We start from the raw sequence: 25144 nt of genomic DNA, 5'->3' as shown, positions 1-25144 counted from the left end.
GGTCTGTAATCGAGTGACCAGAAAGATTGAAGTGTTCTCCGACTGGTTTTTGAATGTTATAGTTCTTGATGTCTGATTTGTATCCATTTATTCTTTTGCGTAGATACTGTCCAGTTTGACCAATGTACATGGCAGAGGAGCATTACTGCTCCCTTCATCTTCCAGCATCTCTCTCAATAATAGCTAAAATCTTGAACTGGCATTTATTTATTTTTACAAAAATTAGTGCTTCTTGTGGAAGATTTCCTATTACATCTGCATAGAAGACCATGATTTAAATGTCAAAAGATCTGCTGATATTTTCTTTACATTGATATGTTGGAAAAAAGTTTGTTCCCTCTGTGCTATGTGGGTCAGTTGATTGAGGCAACGTGTTTGCATCAGACATTCCATTTTTCCATTCTTCTTTTCCAGATTATAGAACAGGCCCCTGTTTCACTCAGGTCAACAACCAGATGTGTCAGGGCCAGCTGACTGGCATTGTTTGCACGAAGACTCTTTGTTGTGCAACCATTGGACGTGCGTGGGGCCATCCTTGTGAGATGTGTCCTGCCCAGCCTCAGCCCTGTCGTCGTGGCTTCATTCCTAACATCCGCAATGGAGCGTGCCAAGGTAAGCTTTTTGGTTTGGCTGTGCATGGTTACTGCATCGTGAATGTTGTCTAGAAAAGCTCATATCCACCTAAAACCAAATTACTGTTGTTTTTGTGCAGTGTTTATTATTTCATAGATTGAGATTCCATGAATCTCAGAAATAATAAACACAGAAAAATTGATTGCTGTTATTCACAAAGTTCTAATAATCCTGGAAACGCCAAAGTTTTAGCTGGGATACATGCACCTAATAATGAAACTAAAGGTATGGGGGGGGGGAAAATACAAGCCAAAAGAACATAATGAGAGACATACAGGGGCCGTCTCTCACATCCACCAGCCATGGTATAATGTTAGTTACTGAACCTGAGTCTCTTACTCTGGCCTTTGATTAAAGTAAAAATGCCCATGTACTTTGAGTTATGTCTTGAAAAAAGACCTGATGGCCTCTGTTACTGTTGAGCAGTTTGCTCTGTAAAAATGGTGGTTCTTTATCTTTGCTATTTATTAATTATTTAAATACCTATTTGCACAACCTTGGGGACACACAGATCTTGTAGTTGGAGCCACTGGTGGTTTGTCAATCAGTTGGGTGCAAAGGCTGAAGAGTGCATTAGCAGATGTGGTACCAGGAACATTGCTTTGTTAATGGGCAGTAGCCCCCTGTGCTTTGACTGGTAAAGAATGGCCTAAGAACTGAGAAGTCCTGTCAGACTCCTTGTCTGATGCACCATCCCTTTCCTCTAGCAATCAGTGACTGATTGTTCCACTTGCAGATGACCTCATATATATGATGAGGGCAGACATATCAAGAAAGCTTCTATCTTGCCTGCTCTCTGTCTCTTCCTTTGATTGACTTCTTAAGCTACATGCAGTTTGAATGAAATGGCTAAAGATAGCAGAAATTTCAAATAATTAGGAGGTTACTTCCTTTCTGTTGCATAGGTGGTGGTAGTCTCAGGTTGAGATATGTAATGAATTATAGACTGTTGTTTCAGTACCTTTCCTGGGATTCCTAGCAGCCAAGTTAGCAGAAATACTATCCAGAGTACATAACTTCTGAACATTTTCTCTAGTTTGCCCACAAGACACAAATAATACAGGATCTTGTTTGCTGTCAGTGTTCTAGGACCCCAAGGCAATCTCTCTTTCTGACTGTCTGAGCAAGTATCCACAGCTAGTGAGGTCTGATTCATTATCAGATCTGAAATCAACTGTTATTACAATACATGCATGGTTACAATCTGACGAGCCACTCCGACTGCTTATTGCGTTGAATATAAAGTGTTTCACAACTCTGCTTATAGTATGTAGTGATGGCACTTTACCACGTTTGGAAAACCAGGGTTATTCCTGTGTTTGGGATTATGAATTGGGCTTCAGATTTTGTCACTGAAATATGTATGTCTCCAATGAAATCCTCAAACCCTACAGTCAATATGCAGCACCAAGAAGATGACGACACATGGATTTCTTTCTGTTTCTTTCATGGATTCTTATAACCATTATATGCACTTTTACTTTTTGTAACAATAGCATAAATGGGTATAGCCTATTAAAGACATTGGGGAAATTTGTTACTGAGGGGAATCTCAAAATCAACTACATGCACTGATCTGCCTGTGGGCGTCAGTATCTTGTAAGTCTTATGACTTCCCAAAGCCATTTCAGAAAACGTGATTGGGTTGCAGTGGTCTCTGTACAGACAGATCCCCAGATGTAACCGAGAGAATGCCTAACACTGTACAAGAGAGAATGGTTATAACTAGGTGTAGCGAAGCGATGACTCAACCGTGCGGAGCCTTCTGCTGGTTGTCCTGGGAATTAGCTCTCCAGCCCTGGAGCGTCCTCTGCTGGCCAATGTCCCACTTGCCTCAGGCCCCCCATGTCCCTCCCAGACCCCAGTGTCCCTTATCTCAGGGTTCTGCCCTCTGCACTACCCCACAGTCTCTGGTCTCCCCTCTACAGGGAACCCCCAACCCTCTATCCCCACCTTGCCTCAGTGGCTACCGCTAGTCATCGTCTAGCCCCCCCCCCCTCACTGGGGCAGACTGTGGTCTGTAGTCCACTCATCACTGGCAAGGAGGGTTTGGACCTGCTGCCTTTCCCTGCAGCCCAGTACCTGCTTTGGCCTTTCTGTCAGGATGCGCTGCGCTGCGCTGCGCTGCTCGCCCCTGCCCCTGCCCCTGCCCCTGCCCCTGCCCCTGCCCCTGCCCCTGTACCCTGAGCTCCCAGGCAGCTAGGTCCATCTCCCTCCATAACTGTCCAGCAGCCCTTTTATAGGGCCAGCTGCGGCCTGATTGGGACGTGGCCCCAGCTGCAGCTGCTTCCCCAATCAGCCTAGCCTATTGGCTCCCTGGGGCAGCCCTTTCCCAGGGCTGTTTTAACCCCTTCAGGGCTGGAGCAGGTGACCACTCCGCTATACAAGGAGAACTCCTTTCTCTAAATAGTCCAATATAAATACTTCAGTCAGCCAATAGAATGATTAAAGAATTAGGAAACTTGCCTTCTAGTAATAGACTCAAGGAGCTCATCTATTTAGCTTCGTAAAGAGAAGGATAAGGGTTAGGGTGACCATATTTCCCCATGCTGAATACGGGACACCTGATAAAATTACTCGTATTCATGTGAATTCAACGGCAATCAATCAGAATATGCAGTAGAACCATTCAAATTAACATCAAGTTGACTGAGTCCCTGTTAAAAAGAAATACTGCATAGTTGGATTCTTTTTATTTACCTTCTTATTTTTAAGGCTTTAGGGTTCGCATGGGGAGAGGTGACACACACATCCCTACCCGCCACCCCACACACACATGGGGAGAGGTGACACACGCACACATACTTCCATACACCTCTCTCACACTGGTGGTGACCGACTGACCCGGCGCTCTCCACCCTCTATGCCTGGCTGGGCCTCCTGGATGGACCCACCTCTCCTGGTACCTGGCGCTACATCTTCCCAAGACAACATGTGTGGGAGGCACACAGGGTCATATGCCTCTTCCCTCCCCCCAGCCACCCCCTGATTTCTGCCAGGGTTCACACCAGAATGTGGCCAGCAGCAGCCTTTCGGCACTGTGCGGGAGGGAAGGGACGGGAGCTGCTTCCAGTCACAGGGGAAGAGGAGGTGAGGAAGGGATGACCTGGCCCATGTCTTTGTAGAGCTCATTTCTTCTTTCCCCTGCCATGTGGCTGGAAGCAGATTGTCCCTTCCTGCCCGCACAATGTTGAAAGGCAACTAACATCTCCAGGCTGCTGATGGCCATGGACATAAGCCCGTAACCTCTGGCTACAGCATGGGCAGGAAGGGGTTAAGCTCTAAGGATGCATTGTGCACCAGGGCCCAAGGAACCTGACTGCAGGGGCTTCATGGAACCTGGCCAGAGAGGTGGCTCAGCGGGGCAGGGTGCCTAAGGGTCAGGGTCCTAGAGCCCAGTCTCCAGCCCTTGCTCAAATGCCTATATTGCAATTAAAGAGCCCCTTAGCTCAAGCCCTGTGAGCCCAAGTTAGCTAGCACAGGCCCGCTGTGGGTTTTTAATTGCAATGTAGACATAGCCTTATTGATGATGTGGGGTGAGACAGCTTCCCATCCCAGCCAGGAAAGGGGGTTAAAGAGCTCCTGTGGGCACAGTCAGCCTCTGCCCAGCACCTCTAAGAGGCCTGTCCAGCCTGAAGGGGGTGGATCCTTAAAAGTGAGGATTCAAGCCCAATACCAGGTGGCATTCAGAGGGAAGCTCTCTAGCTTCACAAAGTAGAAGTTGCTTAACAGGAAAGCTGCTTAAAGAGCCTCTACTGCCTGGATCTGCCTGGAGCATTTGAAGAGGCAGAGGGATCATCTTTACTTTGTTTTCCTTTTTAAAGCCTCAGACACACATGGGGTTAGGAACTCATCTCCCTGCACAGAGACTGTTTACCTTTTGCCTTGCAGGGAACAGCAAGGTGAGACTGGACTGCTTTTATTTTGTTTACCTTTTTCATTTGAACTCCTGTTGCATCTAGAAGGGTTGCTTCCCCAAGCTTCACAGCTGGAGGCCCACACCCCACACTGCAAACCAACTCAATGTCTACATCCAGCGAAGGACTTCTGGGATGATAGAGGTGCTCACCCTCACCCCTAGGGAGCACCCTAGACTGCAGTAGTTCTCAAACTTTTGTACTGGTTTGCTTTCCCATAGCAAGCCTCTGAGTATAACCCTTTATAAATTAAATCACTACTTTTTAATAAATATATTTAAAAATATAACACCATTATAGATGCTGGAGGCAAAGTGGGATTTGGGGTGGAGGTTGACAGCTCGCAACCCCCTATGTAATAACCTCATAACCCTTTGAGGAGTCTGAGAACCCCTGCCCTAGAGGTTCAACCTGACACAGTGGCTGTAAGAAACATGAACTTTCTTGAGAAATCATTGAATTCACTGAAATCCAGTCTAAATAATCCTCATAAGCAATAAAGAAGTTTTACATATGTTGCTAAAATCCTCAAAGATGAGAGTTGAGGGTGGAAATGAAAGGGGGCATGAAAGATAAAACAGGATTAGTGATTTCTAATTGGGAGTGCCACTGTTTGCCTCAGGAGGACTCTTTCTGACACACACACACACACACACACACACACACACACACGTCAGAAGAGGATAGCACTAATCCATTTCTAGCTTTATTTAAGGATTGTAAAAAATGGAGAAATTAAATTCTCCTCTTAAGTAGGTAATTTGGCCAATGTCATAAGAAAAATTAATGGAAAAACTGGACACCAACCATTAGGAACTGATATTATGATATAGAGGCTCTTTGATGTAATGGGCACTATATAAGGACACAGATTAGACAAATAACCAATTTGAAGGAGTTGGAAGGATGCATGGTGAGAAAGTTACATGAAAAAACAAAGAAAATCAGAACTTGCCAAGCCTGAAGATCTGGAGAACAGATTTACCTTATGAGGATCCATGAGGCAGCAAAGAATAACATCAAAGTCCCTCATCCAGACGGAGAGGGAATTGGCTTGAGTACTAACTGAGGAGCTATCCTCACTTATTACTAAATTGTATCAACTATTGTATCACTAACTTCTGGTAGGCTTCTATATACAGCTTTTAGCCTTTCTGAACTGCTAACCAGTTTTATCCTTATCTATATGTGAAAATTAAACGAGAATAAGGTATGGTGTGCACTTCCAAAGACTGGAGTTAATCAAGAATAGCTATCCAGAATAACCCCATGTAGGCAAACCCTTACTTAAAGAACAAATAGTTCTGTATCTATAGCTATATCTATCCGAATATATATATAAAATCAGGGAAGTAAGTGCTGATCCAGATTATATGGTGTTAACTGATGTAATTTACACAGTGAAGGAGCCAAAGGCTGAGGTTGGAGCAGGAAAATCAACAAGAGGTGTAAAATAAAGCAGCCTGCCTTTATTTTTGTATGACCTTGGGCCATTCATTTCACTTCTTTATGCCCGTAAATAGGGATAAAAGCCTAGCTGGCTGGCTAGAGAGACAAGGTGGATGAGGTAATAATTTTATTGGACCAACTTCTGTTGGTGAAAGTGACAGGTTTTTGAGCTATACAGAGCTCTTTTTCAGGTCTAGGAGAGGTACTCAGCTGGGTGGCTGGCATTTTTTGTGGATTAATCAGTTATGTTTGCAGAGCAAGTAGAATGCTATAAATGTATGTATTCATTCATTAATGATACCATGGCAACCTAAAGAGGAATTAAAAATAACCCAGATCGTTAAATCTCCCCATAGCAGTTCTTTTTGTTTCAAGAAAAGGCTTTATGACTGATATTTAATTCAGGAGAAGATAGAAATGACACCTATCATGTTCCCAAGAGATCAGGCAGTCCCTCATCCCAAAGTATTCAGACAAGAGACAGTCTTAGTTGAAAATATTTTCTTGCCATTACTACATGGCTGTACAGCAAGGTAGTGGCAGGAATCCCATGCTGGAAGATTTCTCAGCTCCTCCCTACATTCTTTAACAGTCCATTTTTTAGCTACTCCATTTCCTCTTCAGACAGGTTTCAGAGTAGCAGCCGTGTTAGTCTGTATTCGCAAAAAGAAAAGGAGTACTTGTGGCACCTTAGAGACTAACAAATTTATTAGAGTATAAGCTTTCGTAAGCTACAGCTCACTTCATCCGATGAAGTGAGCTGTAGCTCATGAGAGCTTATGCTCTAATAAATTTGTTAGTCCTCTTCAGACAGTGATTCTTAGCTCCAGGGAGAGGAAATAGAGAACTCCTACATCGTTGCCCCACTACTGAGTGGCTAATCCAATCTCAAGAGTTTTCTCAAACATCTTCCCTCCTACAGCCCATTGTTCTTATGAAAATGGGAAGGAGCTGCAGGAGATGATATGCTGAGTAATGATATAGTAAGAATACATCCAATCTGAGGTGGCAGAATACATAAAAACTTAAATTCATGATGAAAAACAACAGATATTAATTTCCTGATAGGTCAGTTCTGAAGAACTGCTGTGTGTTAAAGTGACTCTCTTAAAATAAATAACAGGTTTCAGAGTAGCACCTGTGTTAGTCTGTATTCGCAAAAAAGAAAAGAAGTACTTGTGGCACCTTAGAGACTAACAAATTTATTTGAGCATAAGCTTTCATGAGCTACAGCTCACTTCATCGTGAAGTGAGCTGTAGCTCATGAAAGCTTATGCTCAAATAAATTTGTTAGTCTCTAAGGTGCCACAAGTACTCCTTAAATAGATGTCCCCTTACCTGGGACTCCATCTGGCTCCCATTGAAGTTAATGCCGTAGCTCTCAGGGTCAGACCCCTAGTAACTGGTAATACTTTAAATTATTAAAGCAAGAAAAAAATCTAATGTGATTTTCATCGTTTCTTCTGATTATTTACTTTTGCATTATTTTACTCATCTAGGACACACAGAAAAGGCTAGTCTTTTCAACTGTATTCTAGGCCATTTAGCTTTGTGGTTCTCAAGCACCGGGTTAATTAAAAAACAACCAAAATCTATTTCATTTAAATTAAAATTTAACATTCAGGAGAATGGCTTTGGTTTCTTTTTTTAAACAAAAGGTTTTACTAAACACAACTAAGCTTCTTCCCCAAAATTTAGGGTCTAAACTAGAGGTTGAGCAAACTACAGCGCGCGGGCTACATCTGGCCCACAGGTCCGTCCTGCCCGGCCCTGAGCTCCTGGCCCGGGAGGCTGTCCCCTGGCCCTTCCCCAGCTATCCCATCTCCCCCGCAGCCTCAGCTCACTGCTCTGCCAGCACAATGCTCTGGGCGGCGGGGCTGCAAGCTCCTGGGGCAGCGCAGCTGCAGAACCCAGCCTGATTGGGTGCTCTGTGCTGCGCGGCACGGATGCCTGTCCTGGTGCAGCCGTGCTGGCAGCCACCGGTGCTCCAGGCAGCGTGGGCAGGGAGAGGGGGAGTTCGGGGTGGTGGTCAGGGGGCGGGGGTTTGGGTAGGGGTAGGGGTCGGGGCAGTCAAAGGGCGGGGAACATGGGGGGTGAATGGGGGAAGGGGTTCCGGGGGCGGTCAGGGAGAAGAGGTGGTTGGATGTGGCGGGGTCCTGGGGGAAGGGCAGTCAGGAATGGTTGGATGGGGTGGTGGGGGGCAGTTGGGGCGGGGATTCCAGGGGCGGTCAGGAAGTGTGGGGGGGAATGGGGTAAGGTCCTGGGGGGGCAGTCAGGAAGGAGGGGGGGTTTGGATGGGGAGGCCAGGGGGCAGTTAGGGGCTGGGAGTCCAGGGGTGGTCAGGGGACAGAGCAGGAGGGGTCAGATGGGGGGGGCTGGGCCAAGCCTGGCTGTTCAGGGAGGTACAGCCTCCCCTAACTGGTCCTCCATACAATTTCTGAAACCCGATGCAGCCTCAGGCAAAAAAGTTTGCCCGCCCCTGGTCTAAACTATCTGGCAGAATTTCTTTAAGTATATTTGACAGAGCCTCCATTTCCCTAAGCTTTTTTTTTTTATCTGTAGGTTCGCTGAGAAACTGTCCACTCATCAGAGACAGAAGCCGAAGTTGGCTAGGTTTTCAAAGGTGCATGTGTAAAGTTAGCAATGCAAATCCTGCATGCAGTTACCACTTACTCAGAAAACTGTCTGAAAAAGCAAAGAACCTTTTTTCACTTGCCAGATATTATCAGACCCTGAACACATGGAAACATTCTACCTAATCTTTAGCATATTGAATCTCTTGATATTTACAACTGTGTCTAAAGGATAATTCATTTAATTTTGTGTTTATGGCACCAAGAATGCTTTTATTCATTTGGCCCTCAGAAGCATGAACAGTTGGGGAATGAATAATGTTGAAATTGAGGCATAGTTAAACCTGGCTGACAAGGTTGAACAAAAACACCTAAACCGCCCATCTATTTGATCACAAAATTGAAGTGTATGCAGACAAATGATTCCCTTGGCTTAAAATGGTATTCAGAAAGTAATTCACTGAATTAGCCATTTTAAGAATATATTGTATTAACTTTGCTCTCTCTAGTCTTTCCAGATTCCAAAAGGCTAATTGCATAATTCTGAAAACCCTTATTTGGACGTGGGGAGGGGGTTGTGTGATGTGAAATACAAGTAGTAGTCTCATTGACTTGAGCTATTCCCATTAAAAAGAACTACTTGCAGGATTAGGACTCTAGGTTTTTACTACAATGATGCTTAATGTATTCATTCACTTTATATTAAAAATGATTTTAAACAATTCCCTTATAGTGAAAATATAACACCTACCCCCCCACATTTGGATTAACATCTTTTCTAGAAGTTGTTGAACACGTAAGCCAGCTCATGTGATTGAGACTTTGCAGGATCAGTACCTGAGTTAGCAAGACTGTATTCATATTTCTTCATTGGACATGTTTCCTTTTTTGAAAAGCAGTATGCAGTGTAAAATAACCATCCCCGAGGTGGTCTTTCTTTTCTCCCCTTTCAAAAATAATGGATTTTTCCCCCAAACCATTAAAGTTGTAAGTAATTAATGGAATTACTTGAATTCTAAAACTTTGTTCAAGGCCAGAGAGAAACCTTTTCTGTTTCTGGAACTTATTCATTTCCTGCTGCTACTGCAATTAATTTATAATTACTTAATATCTTTGGCTTATAAGGCAGTGAAGTGTACTCTTATGAGATTCAAACAGAGATTGTCTTTGTGAAGGTCACCAGTAAACTCACATATTGCTGTTTTCAAATTAATCTGCTTTTTAACCACAAGTTTGCTGAGGTAGCATAATTTAAACAAGCAACAATAACTGACAGGGTGCATTTATATTCAGCATCTTAAGTTCATTTTGAGGCATAAGTGTCAAAGGCCATATACAATAATTATGTGCTGGAGGAGGCTACTGGGTAGGTTTGGTATGAGTGGAACTTATCTTCTCTCTGGATACTGCTAAATCATACCTGCCAGGTCTGACTTCCCTGGACTCACAATTAGAAGGGACAGTTTTGCATTCCAAATGGATCCGATTGTACTAAGTGATGTTTTTTTAAAAAGAATGTTCCCAGGAACATATGCTGGATATGCTGGAACCCCCTACCCTTATAAGAGTGTCAGCACACCCACAATCTAAATGATGTATTTGCATATGGCTATGTGAAATAAACTCATGACAGTTACAGAAAAAAATATAAACACTTCCAGCAAATGTACTTAAAATAAGTTTGTTTGCCAAGCAGTGTTGCCTCCTTTCTTGGTAATGACAAACTGTGCCACAAGTACTCCTTTTCTTTTTGCTTTTACTTAAATGGTAAACCAGATGACTAGATCCCCACATTAGTCACCCTACCTATCAACAACACAGAAACCTGGGGTCATGAGGCTGAGGGGTTTTTTTTCCCCCCCTTTGTTTTGTTTTTTTTGGCGGGGTGGGAAAGGAAGAGTCTTTGTTAAAATATTGGCAGTGCATCACTGGAAAGAGTAGGGGTAGAGGAGAGTCAAAGCCAAATAAAATGGAAGTCAATGTGAAAGAAAGAATGAGGGAAAAGTAGATGCTTTTGGAACAACTTTTTTCTTTTTTTAAAATACTTTTATCTTCCTAGTGCTTGATTTAAATAACATGAACCAAAAATAACAAAACTAAAAACCCCCCTCCCACAAACTGAATAGGAGGCTGGCTGGCTGGCTGTGTATGGGAAAGAGGGAAGTGACTGTGCACTGAGTGCTGTTAATGTGCAAATTAAACCAACTGAAAAAAATTGTGAAAAATATTTCCCCTCCCCCCAAATCCTTTCAGTTATAATAATCCTAAAGGGTTCTTTTAACAGTAATAGATAAAAGGAAGTTTTAGATACAAATGGCAAAGGGTCCTGTGGCTCCTTTTAGACTAATAGATGTATTGGAGCATAAGCTTTCGTGGGTGAATGCCCACTTCGTCAGATCTCATGCGTTAAAGTGGGCATTCACCCACGAAAGCTTGTGCTCCAATACATCTGTTAGTCTATAAGGTGCCACAGGACTCTTTGCCGCTTTTATAGATCCAGACTAACACGGCTACCCCTCTGATATTAGATATGTGTTATTTTTAAGTAGACAGCATACTTTTAATATTACTGGCTACTCTGAATTCTATATTTAAATAATTGAAGGCGTAATCTAAAACTCACCCCAATGCACATAAAGCTCTTTGGTGCCTGGAGGCCTACTGACCCTCATTGTTATGGCTTGTATGGAAAATTGTCCTTGATATTTTAAAAACATTGATAAGTAGTAGGAGCATCTGGGCTCCACATCTACAGAAAAGGAGGCTGGTGGTAGTATGAAGATTAATTGTGACAAAAAGGATTATCTCAAATGCTCTTGTCAAAATCCTAAAACCAGTCCTTTGCATAGTGGAGTGATGAGAGTCAGAGAGACAGGGCAGGGCAGGCCCATCCAAATATGCTAAAGCCAACTGTGGGTATCTGACCTTAATCTATGACTGTAGACAAAGGAATACCTCTAACTTTTGAACTTGAACAAGGCTGGTGTATAGTACTTTGCTGATGTAGAGTGAAGAAATTTGCACAGCTTTTACAACTGCTTATCTGTTTTTTTGAAATAATAAAGGAGTTTGTTTTTCAATTCCAACGTCTTTTATAATCACTAAGTGTTCTATTCTCCTGTATGTGGGGTATACCCACATATGGGCTAGGAAACAACATGGGTTTGGACTCAGTTTCCTTTTCATTGCTCTATCAGCAAGGAGCTGGGGAAGAGCATGCCTTCTGTGAACCCACAAATATGGATGTCTTTTGAGCTCCCATAGAGGAGTGTCTGAGATTTTTGGAAACAAAGGTACCATGTAATGGAAATGCCTCCACACAGCTAGGATCTGCAGGTTTTGACTCCCCAGAGTTCACAGAAGTGGAGTGGAGCCTTTGGGCACTTAATCAAATTGTTTATTGTGAAAGAATTAATAAACATACAACTGCAAAATTTCATAGAGCTGTAGTTTAAATGAACTTTTGAAAGGAGAGCTGTGAGAGCTTATGAGAGACTAAGTATCTGAATGTATACATCATGTATTAGCCTGAAGCCTGCTTTCCCTACTCTCCCCCAACCCCTGTTTGATACAAAGAGTTCCTCTATATGGCTCTGGCCTACAGTGGTTAGTTCAGAGAGATCTCTGTAAGTTACTCTGTATTATTTTAACTACTCCTCTGATCTAGCAGTAACAAATTCAGTCATTGGGGCTGTGCTGATAGTAATCTACAGAAATACAGGATGTTTTTGTCTATATGGAAAATGCTTTACATGTGTGGGACTATTGCACTTTAAAAGTATAGCATTGTAATGAATGTTTTTGAAAAGTTCTTGGCTCATACCTTATTGTGTATACTGTAAATAATTTTTTTTAAAAAAAGCAAGGGTTTTGCCCACTTGGCCTCATTTTGCAGTGAATGAGCTTGTAATGACTAAAATTATGGGCATGATGTTGGTTCTCGTATTTCACTGTCAGGATATATGTTTTTTGAACTATGTTGTAATGAAGTTGGGCAGAAAACACAATTTAAATTGGAAATAGTGCATGTTAAAGCACAGTAGAAATCTACTATAGATGAACTGCAAAGGAAGAATGAAAATAGAGTAAATTTATATAAAAGTACAATTTAATAACTGTGGAGTTCCACACTAACAAGTCTGTCAAATCTAGCAGGCCCTGAATGTTGCATGCTTAATCTAATATATCACAATGTATAGCTTAGGGGAAAGGGGAATAAAGCATGGGTAAGGGTCAATGCCAGACAAAGTGGTCTCCAAATTCATGACAAGATGCAGAAGTGTGGTAATGCAAATAATGGTTATTTTTCAGAATACTTTCAAAGACGGAACTGTCCGTCTGTTTATCACAGCTGTAATTCAAGCAATGTCTGATTTCAAGCAAACTACTGTTTTCTCTTGATAGATGTTGATGAGTGCCAGGCTATACCAGGGGTCTGTTCAGGAGGAAACTGCATTAATACAGTTGGCTCATATGAATGCAAGTGTCCTGCTGGTCACAGACAGAATGAGGCAACTCAGAAATGTGAAGGTAAGTGTATAGTGTCTGAGAACATTCCTAAATGGTTATCATTGACTCAGAGTAAAGTGTCTCTTTGTGGTGTGGTTTTAGAGACTTGTACAGTGGATCATGATTGGAGCATTTCTGGTAAAAAGAGAAAAAAAGTTTGCAAAAGTCTGGGTTTTACTACACAGCATTTTAGCTGTGTTTGATGTAGAGAGGCTCTACCGGTTGTATTTGTGCTGTGCTTTGTCATCCTCATTGGGCTCATCACATCATATGCATCTGCCTTGTTCTTCATACTTTCTACTAGATAGTTTGGCAGTTTACCTGACAAACTGAATAAAGCAGAAAATAATTCGGTTCCAAAATTTAAAAAAATTGAAGTGAAAAGACTGAATGTACAGCATTTGGAAGAAATTGTATTATCATGATTTTTTTTTAAAGTTCGAAATATTCTAGTTTTAATGGATATCTACTAATATCAACCTAGTGTTCATAGTAACAGCTGATTTGATACTATGTAGAGTTTCTATTAAAGAAGTGGGTGGGTACTTACAAGTCCCAAAGAAGATTACATACTTTTAGTGCAGTGCAGTTTAATTTTTGCTTTAATTTACCAATCCAATTCAGACTCAAACATTGTTGGTATTCTACAAATAGAGTTTGCTTACTTGGTGAACACGTTGATTGGCTAAAAGCAAACACCTTTTGACGTTTCAAAGCAATGTAATGGAAAACTGTTCGACCCCGCCTGCCGACGACTGGGGTCTGTTGGTGTTACACAATCATGTCCATGCTGCATTATGCATACCTTCTGATTCAGATCTGTGGTTTGAGCTGCAAAATTACAGGGTTTGGACTGAAATTGCAGCGGGACTTCACAAGAGCCAGGCTTGATCTGGGTCAGGCTTCATCCGGCCAAGAGGAGCAGCAGGGATAGCTTGACTCTAGAATACCTAGGTTTTCTTCACAGAAGCTGTGAAATAGCAGCTGGACAAGGCAAGGAGCCAGGTGGTGGGTGTTTGTTGCCTGGGAGCATGCAGGATTCTGGGGAGCAGGTGGAGCATGGGATCAGAGGTTTGAAAGTTGGGCTTTGCCTTTGCCTGCCTGCAAATATGTGGATGGAGGAAGATGGGTGAGCCCAAGAATATTTGTTACTGTGGGTCTCAACCTGCCCAGAAGCCTGTTCAGAACAAAAGTATGGAAGAGAGAAAAAAAAATTCTGACTCAATTTAAATCAATGGCCAAACTCTCTTTGGCCTGGGCTACACTGCGGGGGGGGGGAGGAGTGTGGGGATGTTTCAAACTAAGATATGCAACTTCCGCTACTCTATTCATGTAGCTGAAGTCGAAGTATCTTAATTTGAGTTACCTGGCTGTCCTCATGGTGGCGAGTCGACCGTGGCGGCTCCCCCGTCGACTCCGCTTACTCCTCCTGCGGAGGTGGAGTACAGGCTTCGATTGGGGGATCGATTTATCGCATCTTGATGAGACGTGATAAATCAATCCCCGATAGATTGATCACTACCCGCCGAGCCGGTGGGTAGTGAAGATGTACCCTTTGTCTAATTTGGGGTCAGGATTTTACCTTGGGTATTTTATTTAATTGGCACATTATTTCAACACTTAATTTTTTAAAAGTAGTCACTTTTTAATCATTTCAATTCAGTGTCCCCTGTATTGCAGGTGCAAATGAGAGCATTTATGTTGTGATGATCTGGAGTTAGAGAATAAAGTAAAAATGTATAGTGCCTATTTGAGCAAAGGAAGAGAACAAATCTATCAGCAAATGAGGAACACACAGTTAATGGCCACATGTGAAAAGTTTGGTTTAAGCGACTTGCTACCATCATGCAGAAATTCTGTGGCTGAGGCAGGGATAGAATCCAGGTCTCCAGGCAGCGTACAGCTGTCTTAACCATGAGACCATCCTTTTGTCCCCTGCCACATTCACTAAACACCTCCCAAATTCTGCAACCAAAAAGGGAAGGGCCCTACAGACTACTGTCTCCTTTACTACAAAACCCTTATGCATCCCCAGAGCAAATCCATTCTGTGCACTGGAAAAGTCAGGGATCCTGTGGAAAAAGTAGTTTGTGATTTATGTATTGTATGTGACTGTATCCTAATGCACATGCACAAGGGAGAGGGTGATGAAAGTTGCCCATGCAGCCTTAATTTTGACATTTTCTCCATTTTGAGTGGTTGACTTTGAAACCTTAATAATGTACTTTTAATGTAATGTTTTGTGTGCAATTTCCTTGTTTTTTTTTTTAAACCAAACAAACTGAAAAATCAGAAGTTCTATTTTGTGGCAACATATTGACACAGCATGGTTCATCAGCAAGATTGGAATCTTTAGATACATTACACAGATCTCTGCCTTGAGCTAATGCATAGTAATGGTGTGTTGTTATCCTCTGTGTGGACAAGCGCTAGAGAGGAATAGCACACAAATATACATCAGAGATTTTCACAAATATTTGCTGTCAGCAGAAAAATGGTGAGACTCAGAAATCTTGTGTTCCATTGCAGGCTGTGAGCGGTATTTTTGTGGGTACAGACTCTTCTGCCCATTTGCCTAAGCTTCATCCCTTCTGCTCTGTCCTCTCCAATCTGTCCCTGTCTAGTCTCTTCTCTACTCTTGGCTTCTTGCCTGCCCAGTCCCAGTCTCTGCTTTTCAGGCTTCTCATCCCATTCCCAGCTTCCTAGTCTTCCCTTTTGGACTTCTCGTCCCAATCTTAACCAGTCTCTCCCCCTCCCCACACCAAGTCCCAGTCGTCTTGCCCAGTCAGTCCCAATTTCCCCCTCCCAGCTCTTTGTTCAATCTGTCTCTCCCTTCCCCCACAATGGCTTCCAGACCCTGTCTCCCTTACTGGACTTCTCATCCAATCTCAGCTCAGTTTTCCTTCTCTTGGACTCCTTGTCACAGTCTCTTTGCCCACTCAATTTCAGCTCTTTCCCCTGACCTCAGGTCCTTGTCAGATCTGTCTCTCCTCCCCCATTTCCTCACCACTGGTTCCTAGTCCTGGTCACCTTGTCCAGCCAGTCCCAGACTCCCCACTTCCCTCCAACATCTGATCTTAATGTTCCCTCTTCTTCCCATGTCCTTCATTAGCTCCCAGTCCCAGCCGCCCCGCCCAACCAGTCCCAGTCTGCCTTCCTCATTTCAGCTCGCATACTCGTGTCCAGCCAGTCCCAGTCTTCTTGCAAAACCAATCTCAGTCTCCCTTTCCAGTTTGCAGTCAGTCAGTTCTTTTTTGAGTGCTTACTCATGTCCATTCCATGTTAGGCATGTGTTTGCCATGTACACTATAGTGAGAGATTTTTCCTTCAGTGGTATCCATTGGACCGGCTCTAGTGTCCTCTGGTCTGTGTGCTTATGCGCTGGTGTAAGGGGTGCCGCTGGCCATGTGCCGTCTCAGTTCTTTTTTACTACCCATGATATTTGCTGGAACGTCTACTCTTGCTTCAGCAAGGCACCTATCAGTGTTTTTTTTTGTTCTCAGTTTCGTAGTTTAGTCTATAGTGTATATATTGTAAATGGTGTTTGTGTAAATAGTTAGAACCCTCTCCCCTTATCATTAAGGTGCTTTCTTTGCCCCTGGGAATGGGCATGCCCTGGTCCCTGGGCTTCAAACTTTGTGCCTCCTGTGGCAAATCTATGCCCATGAGCAACCACACTCCAGTTGTCTGAAGCATCTGGAAGAATCTCACATGAAAGACTGCTGGCAAATTTTTTGGGACTTTAAACCTTGCACAAAGAAGGATAAAGTGATTAGACTTAAGGCTATCCTAATGGAAGCCGCTCTTAGACCGATTTCAGAACTAAGCTGCTCAGATTTGGCACTGAGTACTTTGGCCTTGGTGCAAAGCACTATTCTGGCACTGTGCACATCCTGGCACCACTCTCCATCTCCAGTGCCGAGGAAGAAAAAAAGCAGCCTACTGACAGAGGGTGCTCACCAATGCCAAAGAAAGGCAAGCAGGGGGAAGGCAGTGGAGTATGACCTGCGTCGGGTCACTCTTCCAGCCCGGTCCCATGGCAACACAGTTGACTCCACTGAGATTGTTGAGTCTGGTGCTGAACCTCCTGCCGATGCCAGGAGGTCATCACGGCACCAGTGGGATTGCGATGCCTTCAACCTCACATGCCTTCATTGCAGCCAGAGACTTAATGTCACTCCCAGTCCCACTGACCCCATTAGGTCAGCTCTGGTGACCTTGAGCAGAAGGGAACATAGTGCTCCGAGTTTCTTCCCAGCACCAGGCTGTCTGGTACCCTTTAGAGAGAATCAATGTCTTCTCTCCTCTTCAAAGTCATCCGCCAGTGGTCACCAGACATCCAGTCACCGGACATCCGCCAGTGGTCAGAGGCAAAGAGAGGTACTTCTCCCCTGTGGTTGTCTAGAGAGGATTCTTCATTTGAGTCTGGCCCTATGTTTAGCTTAAATGCTATCGGTACCCATCCTACATGCCGTCGGACATCGGTGTGGGTCCCCATGCTGTTGCCTGGCCAGGAGGACAATGGTCTATGCAATGGCCATTCTGGTTTCCCCAGGATCAACTAACCTTTCTGTAACTGTTATTCTTCGAGATATGTTGCTCATGTCCATTCCAGAACCTACCCTCCTACCCCTCTGTTGGGGTTGGTTGCCAAGAAGGATGAATACCACCCAGGGAAATATCTCTGGTAATGGTGCACGTGGTGCGCGCACACCTAACGTGGACTGGACGTGAGTAACAGATCTCGACGAACAACAGTTATGGACAGGTTAATAACCATTTTTTTCTCTCCGACCATTTCCAGTCCTAGTCTCACCAGATTCACTGTCTTCTCCCCTGCACCAGCTCTTATTACCTCTGTGTTTGAATTAGACAGCTTCCTCCTCCATACTGCCTTAGTGTCAGCAGAGAGAGATCATTGAGAGCACAGGAGAAGCAAGCTCCCTGCTCTCAGTTCTGGTGCCTGGCCCCACTCCAGCCCACAGCAGCTGGGAAAAGTCATTCCCGGGAAATTTCTTTTGAGTCCCTCAGGTGGAGCATGCTTTGTCACTTTGTGGGGATGGTGCATGCACAGTTCAGTCAGCACTGAGCTCTGAGAGGTACAAATGTGCTCATTATGACAGCAGTAAAAAGCTCAGAAGGTTCTAAGCTCTAGCAAGTCTCTACTGAGCATGTGTGAACTGTGATTTTCAAAAGCATATAATTTTGTGAAAATCTGCCCAAATTTGGCAAGGTTAGTAAACAGCACATCCCTGACACAAAGGCTCACCCCTGCCAAACTTGAAGTCCCTACAGAGGGATGCACTAGACGTTTCCAGAGAAAACGTTGCCAGAATTTTTTAATATAGGCAAAACAGCATACTTTCCCCTAGTCTTGTTCTCAGAAACAGTTGAACTGTTTTGGCTAAAATTTTCCCAAAAAATTCAGTCTGAGACAGACATGAAGCATAAAATAAATAAATAAATTAGTTTGAATGGATAAAGTTTGAGGAAATTATAAGAAACTGAAAACAGGAGTTTATAATGGGAAGTGTTGAGCAACCGTAGTACTTGGTAGTGCTGACAGCCCCACCTATTAAAAATTATTATGGGATATGTGAATAGAAACAGAATTATTTATGCTTGTAAAAATGTTGACAACACAGTATATTTTTTCAATGCCATTCAAGCCATCTTTAACAAGTCTCAGACAATAAGTAATCTGCCCAAAATCCAAAAGTATTTACTTAGTCATATCACCAACAAATATATTAAATATATTAGAATAAACAATAAGCAGAAATGTTGAATAGAAAATTTGAAAAAACTTGAACAGACTAATCTTCAGCTTGTCAATTGAAAAATGGAGTGAAGACAACTAAATGCTAAACAAATACGTTTTGTTTGTATATTGTGCCAGTTAGAAATAGTGTGTTTGTTATTGTTTATAGCCATCTTACCTCCATTTCTTTTTTAAATTGCTGAGTGGAGGCTTTTATTCAATGTAAGGTTCTATAATTTACACCTGTATACATTATATATGAAGGGCAAGATCCTGTATTCCTTGCACACCTGCAATGCCCAATAAAATCAGTGGGAGTTTTAGGGTGGACGAGCAATGCATTATAGGGTGGAAGGGAATGGAAGGCCTGACTCCTATGTTCAGTCTGGCAATAGTCCCCTGGGAGCCAGTGAGAGTCTTTCTCTAGGAAAGGCCACAGGGAGAAGTCTAAAGAAGGTGTTTTTAAAATGAAAAGGATAGCACCTGAACAAAGATAACATTTGTTGGTGACCATTATGATACAGTTTCAGATCAATGAATCAAATCCTGATCCTCACAATGTCTGCTTTACAGAGCCTTCAGCAGCTCTGTATTGTGCCCAGGCTCAGTAGCTGTTGATGCTTCTGCAGATCCTGAGGGGAAGAACCTCACTTTGAGGTAGCCATGGAGTGTGTCTGCTGGCACTCATGGCACCTCATCTCCAGGAGTAATGTCACAGACTCCACACGCCACCGTGATAAATATGACAGTTAAGTCATTGGAAATGATAAACGGAATGAGCAGAAGGTGTGGTGCCTCCCCAATATCTTCCTAGCTGTCTGACTGAATGGGCCAGGCAGTGTCCCAACATGGCTTTTCAAAAGCAGAGCTGTCATCCAGGACCTCACATAGGGATTCTTCCCTGTGGCCCTGACTGTCAAGATAGAGAGAGAATGCTTCTGCTTAATTCCCCTCCACTAGTCAAGGTGAGGATTTGTTAAATTTTCGGAGGACAAGGCCCCATTCTAAAGTTTTTCTCCACTCTGCGAGAGTCACAGAAAACAAATAGATTAGATATGGCTAAAGCCAGACCTTAGTGGCACCCACGGTTTTTAGTTTCAACTAGACAATGAATTGATAATACTGTATGTATGCATCCCCTTTACTATCAATCAGAATATTATTATCTAATTGCTCTTTGTACTAATACGTTTAGGATTAGATTGAATCCCATTTTATGGCATCTTGTCACTGGCAATTGAGGCAGAAGAGATGCAAACAACTCATTCTTGACAAACAGTAAATAAGTAGTTTCAAAATGAATATGTGCTAATGCCTGAGGTCACATTTTAAAGAAAATGTGTGAAACTGTTATTTTGTTGTGTACTGCGCTCACTGTAACAGATGTGAAACACTGAAATCTATCAGAGTTTTGCGTGAGGGAGGCGTATAAAGTAGTTATATAATGGAAAACATTTGGGGTTTGCTGTAGATTTACAATCTAAATAGTTAGTGAAACCATATTGTAAACTTATTTGTAGAAGTCAAGATATTAAAGCAAGTTAATAAGCTAACAGAAAAGAATTACTTCCAGATTGGGTGATAAGTATTCACTGAAAAATAGTTTCCCCTTTTTCTTCTGTTTAACAGAACAGAGTAAAACAAAACCAAAAAATTCTCATTATGTCAAACAGTAAAAGGAAAGCAGTTTATGTATCATTTTCATGTTTAAACTATTTTTGTTGTGTTTTTTCATTCAAGTCTGATCACTTGCTTAGTTCCCCCCCCCCCCCGATGTTTCAAAAGGATATGCTTCTTTAAAATGACCTGTTCAGCATGGCATGAGGTTGCATTTTATTAGCGTCTTGGATGCCAGTATATACAGATACTTACGTGAGTTTATATTGGCTGATTATGGGTCAGAAATCTGAACATGTAATGTTTGTGCCTGGCATCAAATAAAGTATATTAATGCCAAGAGGAGAACTTGTTCAAGGATATCCCTGCTTCTTAAGAGGGCAATTAAAACGTGCTTTGCATTTTGCTCCTTTAAATCATCCAAAGCTCTTTTAATAATTTTTTTTTAAAAAGGCTATTCAACTATTCTCCCAGATAAGGTTCACAAGGACAAATGAATGAATTAGGTACAACCCTTTACTGTATATGGTGCTTAAATAAGGGAATATAAGCAGTTTAAGTCAGTGTACATGGAAGAACTGAAATCAGATTACAGTATGTGTGGTTTGAAGCACATGTTGTTATTTCAAATTGAATAATCAAAAAGGTTTTATTTCCTACCTGGCTAGCAGTCTACTGTACTAAGGTGGAGAGAAGGAAGAGCCTGTCTACATTAGAGATATTTGTGCTGGTGTAATACATCAACACTGTTATGTTGATGCAATTTTTTGAATTTTCCTAATGTAGACAGAGTTTAACACTGAAGCCCTTTACTCATCTTTGATTGTCCACACGCATTCCACACTTGGGGTGCAAGCGCCCCATGCATACAGGATCAGATTATTTTGAATAGTAGTGCCTGTTGGAGTCACCCCTTCAGTACTCTTGCCCTCTGCCTTCCCCTAGCACAGGTAAAAAAGATGGGGCAGCTGCAGCTCATGCCCAGTTCCCTCTTACCTCCTGTGGCTGCAAAACAGAACCACAATATCAATGTTCTTTGCTTATGAAGTTATTAGTTTTCAAGTTTGAAGTTTCACTAGTTAAATTATGAGGTTTTCTTTGATTATTTCATCTTTCACTGCAGTTAAAAGCAGTGTAACATGGGTGTTGGACGGCCAGTCACCCTAGTGGTTTGAGTACTTGACTTCCTGGCCCCTGCTTTTGTGGGGAAGCTGCCTGGATGAGTGATAGAGAGAAAAGCTACTCCGCTGCACTACAAGACATTCTCCTTTACAGCAGGAAGCCCTGACTAGGCTAACATATAGAGCCAAATGGAAGCGATTCTCTGTCTGGGCAATGCAGTGTCAGCTTTCACCAATAACAGCCCCAGTACATGTGGGGCTGTGGAATATTTCACCAGTACCAGCCTGAATACCTGCTATAATATTTACTCCACTTGAAACAAACCAGACTTTCCCTTAGTTCAGTTCGGGTGCATCTCCAGTGATATCCCCCAGTAATCCCCCTCTTCCGTGATGCATTGTTTTCTCACACTCCAGGGTGTTGAGATTTTTCAGAGGGCTCCCACTTATCCACCAGTTTGAGAGCCCCTCCTTCATGAGACCTCAATCTGGTTTTGATGGTATTGTTGAGTTCCCCATTTGAACTTTGGCTACATGCTGTTCTGCTGTCTTTCCATGAAACTGCCTTCCTGGTGGTCCTCACATCTGCTGGATGGATAGGAGAGAATCAGGCTCTCACGGCAGCACACCATATACAGACTCAGTCAGGCCTCGCCCAACATTTCTGCATAAGGTGATCTCAGACTTTGACATCAACCAACCTATTCACCTCCTGGTTTTCTTCCCCAAAACACATCCCTCTCCAAGCAGAAATAAACTCTGCACACTGGATGTTGTGAGGACATTAACCTTTTGTTTGGACACAACCAGACCATTCAGATGTTCATCCAGACGCTTTATGATGTTTGCTGAAAGGGTTAAGGATCAACTGGTATCCACATGGAGGCTAGCTAAGTAGGTCTCAGACCGTATTTAGATTTACTATACCTTAGCCAAGAAAGATTAACCTGGACAGGTCAGTGGTAACTCCACCCATGCCCAGGCAACTTCTGCAGCCTGTCCCTATATCAGAATGATGCAGAGCAAAACTGTAGAGTTCAGTCCTCACATTTTTCCCTGCTGCAAGCTTCCATGCTGAATGTGAAATTTATTAGGGGGGTCCTCTGTCAATGGGCCTCCTCTCACCTATCTCCTGACACTGGTATAACTGCCTACCTATCGCCAGGAGCGGAAGCTATGTGGACAGTTGCTTGAAGAAGAAATAATGATTACTTACCTTCCTGTAAATGTACTTCTTCAAGCTGTCTGTTGTCCACACAGATTCCATGTCCTGACTTTCATTCCTGCTGACCAGTGTCCTGTTCTAGACCTTCTTCTTGGTGAAGAAACTGAGTGGGGGCTGTGGCCTGACTTGGCCACGGGAAGTGAAAGGGTGTGCAGGGTGTAGGTACAGTCCCACCAGACACTACTATGCAAAAGAATCTGATCTCACGCAGATGGTGGGCATGTGCATCAAGTTCGGAATCTGTGTGGACAACACATCTCAAAGAGCCATAGTTTCCTATAGGGAAAGTAATCATTATTACCTGGCACCTGACACCCTGAAAAATAGAGTGAATATAACAAAAAGTTGTACACTTTAATTTACTGTAATATGAACATTATAAAGAGAGTTTATATTTCTATAAAGACATTGGTTGAAGGGGATAGCTTACTGGTCCAGCATATATGTTTTGACATAGAACCAATAAGCTCAGAAAGATCACTTGTTCTTTTGGTTCAATAAAAGGTATCACATAGTCCTGTCTCCACCTCCCACCCACAAGAACTGATGCATGTGCAAACATTTTCTTATAGCGTTGCAATTTATAGCTCACTGGCTTATGTTTTTCGCTGAGTAAAATGATCACGAGGTGGTAAGGAAATAGTTTAATAAAATCTCCTGTATGTAGTCAGGCCAGTCTTTGGAATGATTTTAGTTACCAGAGTCATAGCATCAATTTAGCCTGTGTTTTGGGACTTGAGTACTGCTTTTTAGTTTTTCATTTCCCTCTAAGGCACTACAAGATCTGGACAAGTATCGATTAATACAGGGCAAAGTCCTGAGGTCTTTATTCTGGGCCAGATCATCCCCATGGAAGGGCATCTTGGAAGGAAATCTCCCCTTGTGCTGCTCCACCCTCCCCATCATCATCCATCAGAAGGAAAAAAGGGAGTTGGTTGTGGTTTCCCCCTGCAGAAAAGACTATGTGCATCAGCACATCTGCTCTGTCCCCAAGTAGGCACTGGCTATGTGACTGGGCATGGTACCAGGGAGCATCCCTGACGGGGACAGGTGGTGCAGAAGAGAAGCTATAATCCCAGCTTTATATTATCTTCCTAAATAAGCTCTGTGGGGAGATGTGGGTGTTTGTGTGTGTGGAATTTCACACAGCAGCCTGGTGTATTAGGGGAAAGAGATAACGTATATTTATGCTGCACACTCCTTTCAGCAGCGTGAAGAGTACCTACACTATATGCCCCCCTGACATGGGAATAAATAGCAGTGTAGATGGTGAGGCTCTGCTTGGGTGAATAGCATACATCCTGAACCCTGTGGATATGTACCTACTCATCCAAGTAGTGCCTTCCTTAACCCCATCCCTCCCCCATGTATGCTACTTTTTTTTAAACTATAGAGTGTCCTGCTGCTAGAGCCTTTTCCCATCACAGGGGGAAATTCCTGTGATGGGGGAAAGGCACAGGCAGTTCCCTGCTGCTGATCCTTTCCCCACTGCCACAGCCTTTCACTGACATGTGCAGCTACACACTGCCGTGTGGATGCAGCCTGCTTTTGACTGTGGCATGTAGCTACATATGTCCTACATGCCATCATCGATGGTAGCGTGTAGACATAGCCATAGTCTGAGGGGCGGGAGGGATGAAATTGATGCATGGGAGGGACCAGCGATGCACATATTTTATGGGTGACAATCCAGGCCTCAATCTTCAGGCATTTCTTGGTTAAAATTCCTTTGGCTTCAGTGAAAGTCTGAGTAAAAAATGGAGTGCCCAGACCTACTGATGGTTATACCTGAGGTTAATAGAACTGGTCATGTGTTTTCCGGTTAGGGCCACAGGGAAGGACATCTGGAACTGGCCATCTATGAGGAAATATCTGAAGAAAATGTGTGTATAGAAGGAGGATTCAGTTAATAGAGCATCCATTGTTTTAATGTTACTTTTTATTTAAAATGTTATACAAAACTGGTCTCACTACTGAGTATTCTACCCACTCCCTTCGCCTCCCTCAGTATGGAAGGCCAGATGAAACATTATTTGCTGACTTAAAAAGGGGAAAACCTACAATCCTTACCCAGGCAAAACTCCAGTTTTCAATGGGAGTGGTAGGAATGTAACATTGACTATTCAAACCTTTTTTTAAAACAGTAAGCTTTACAGCTATGAGGGTGAGATTTCAAATTCTCTGCTATATCTTTTGGCCTTAAGCATCCACATGTACTTTTGTATTTTATTTTTTTAAATTTTATCTTCTGGCAGCAAGAATTGGAATAAATAGGAGTGTTCATGTCATGCTTTTTCTACCTTAAATGTATATTTGCCTCAGCTGTGGAGCATTAAATC

The 25144-nt window shown here is 42.9% G+C and overlaps 1 protein-coding gene across 1 annotated transcript in view; it reads left to right on the top strand.

Annotated features, from left to right (window-relative positions):
* Positions 1-25144, top strand: part of FBN2 (fibrillin 2) — a 247169-nt gene that overhangs the window by 47881 nt on the left and 174144 nt on the right. Inside the window, exons 6-7 of the mRNA XM_038402837.2 lie at positions 415-612; positions 12977-13102. Of these exons, the coding sequence (XP_038258765.1) occupies positions 415-612; positions 12977-13102 (324 nt within the window). The remainder of the gene's footprint in view (positions 1-414; positions 613-12976; positions 13103-25144) is intronic.

Source organism: Dermochelys coriacea, chromosome 5, assembly GCF_009764565.3.
Source record: "Dermochelys coriacea isolate rDerCor1 chromosome 5, rDerCor1.pri.v4, whole genome shotgun sequence".
In the NCBI taxonomy this organism is placed as follows: domain Eukaryota; kingdom Metazoa; phylum Chordata; order Testudines; family Dermochelyidae; genus Dermochelys; species Dermochelys coriacea.
The sequence above is the reverse complement of the archived record's forward strand: the minus strand, read 5'-3'. Positions and strand labels throughout refer to the sequence as shown.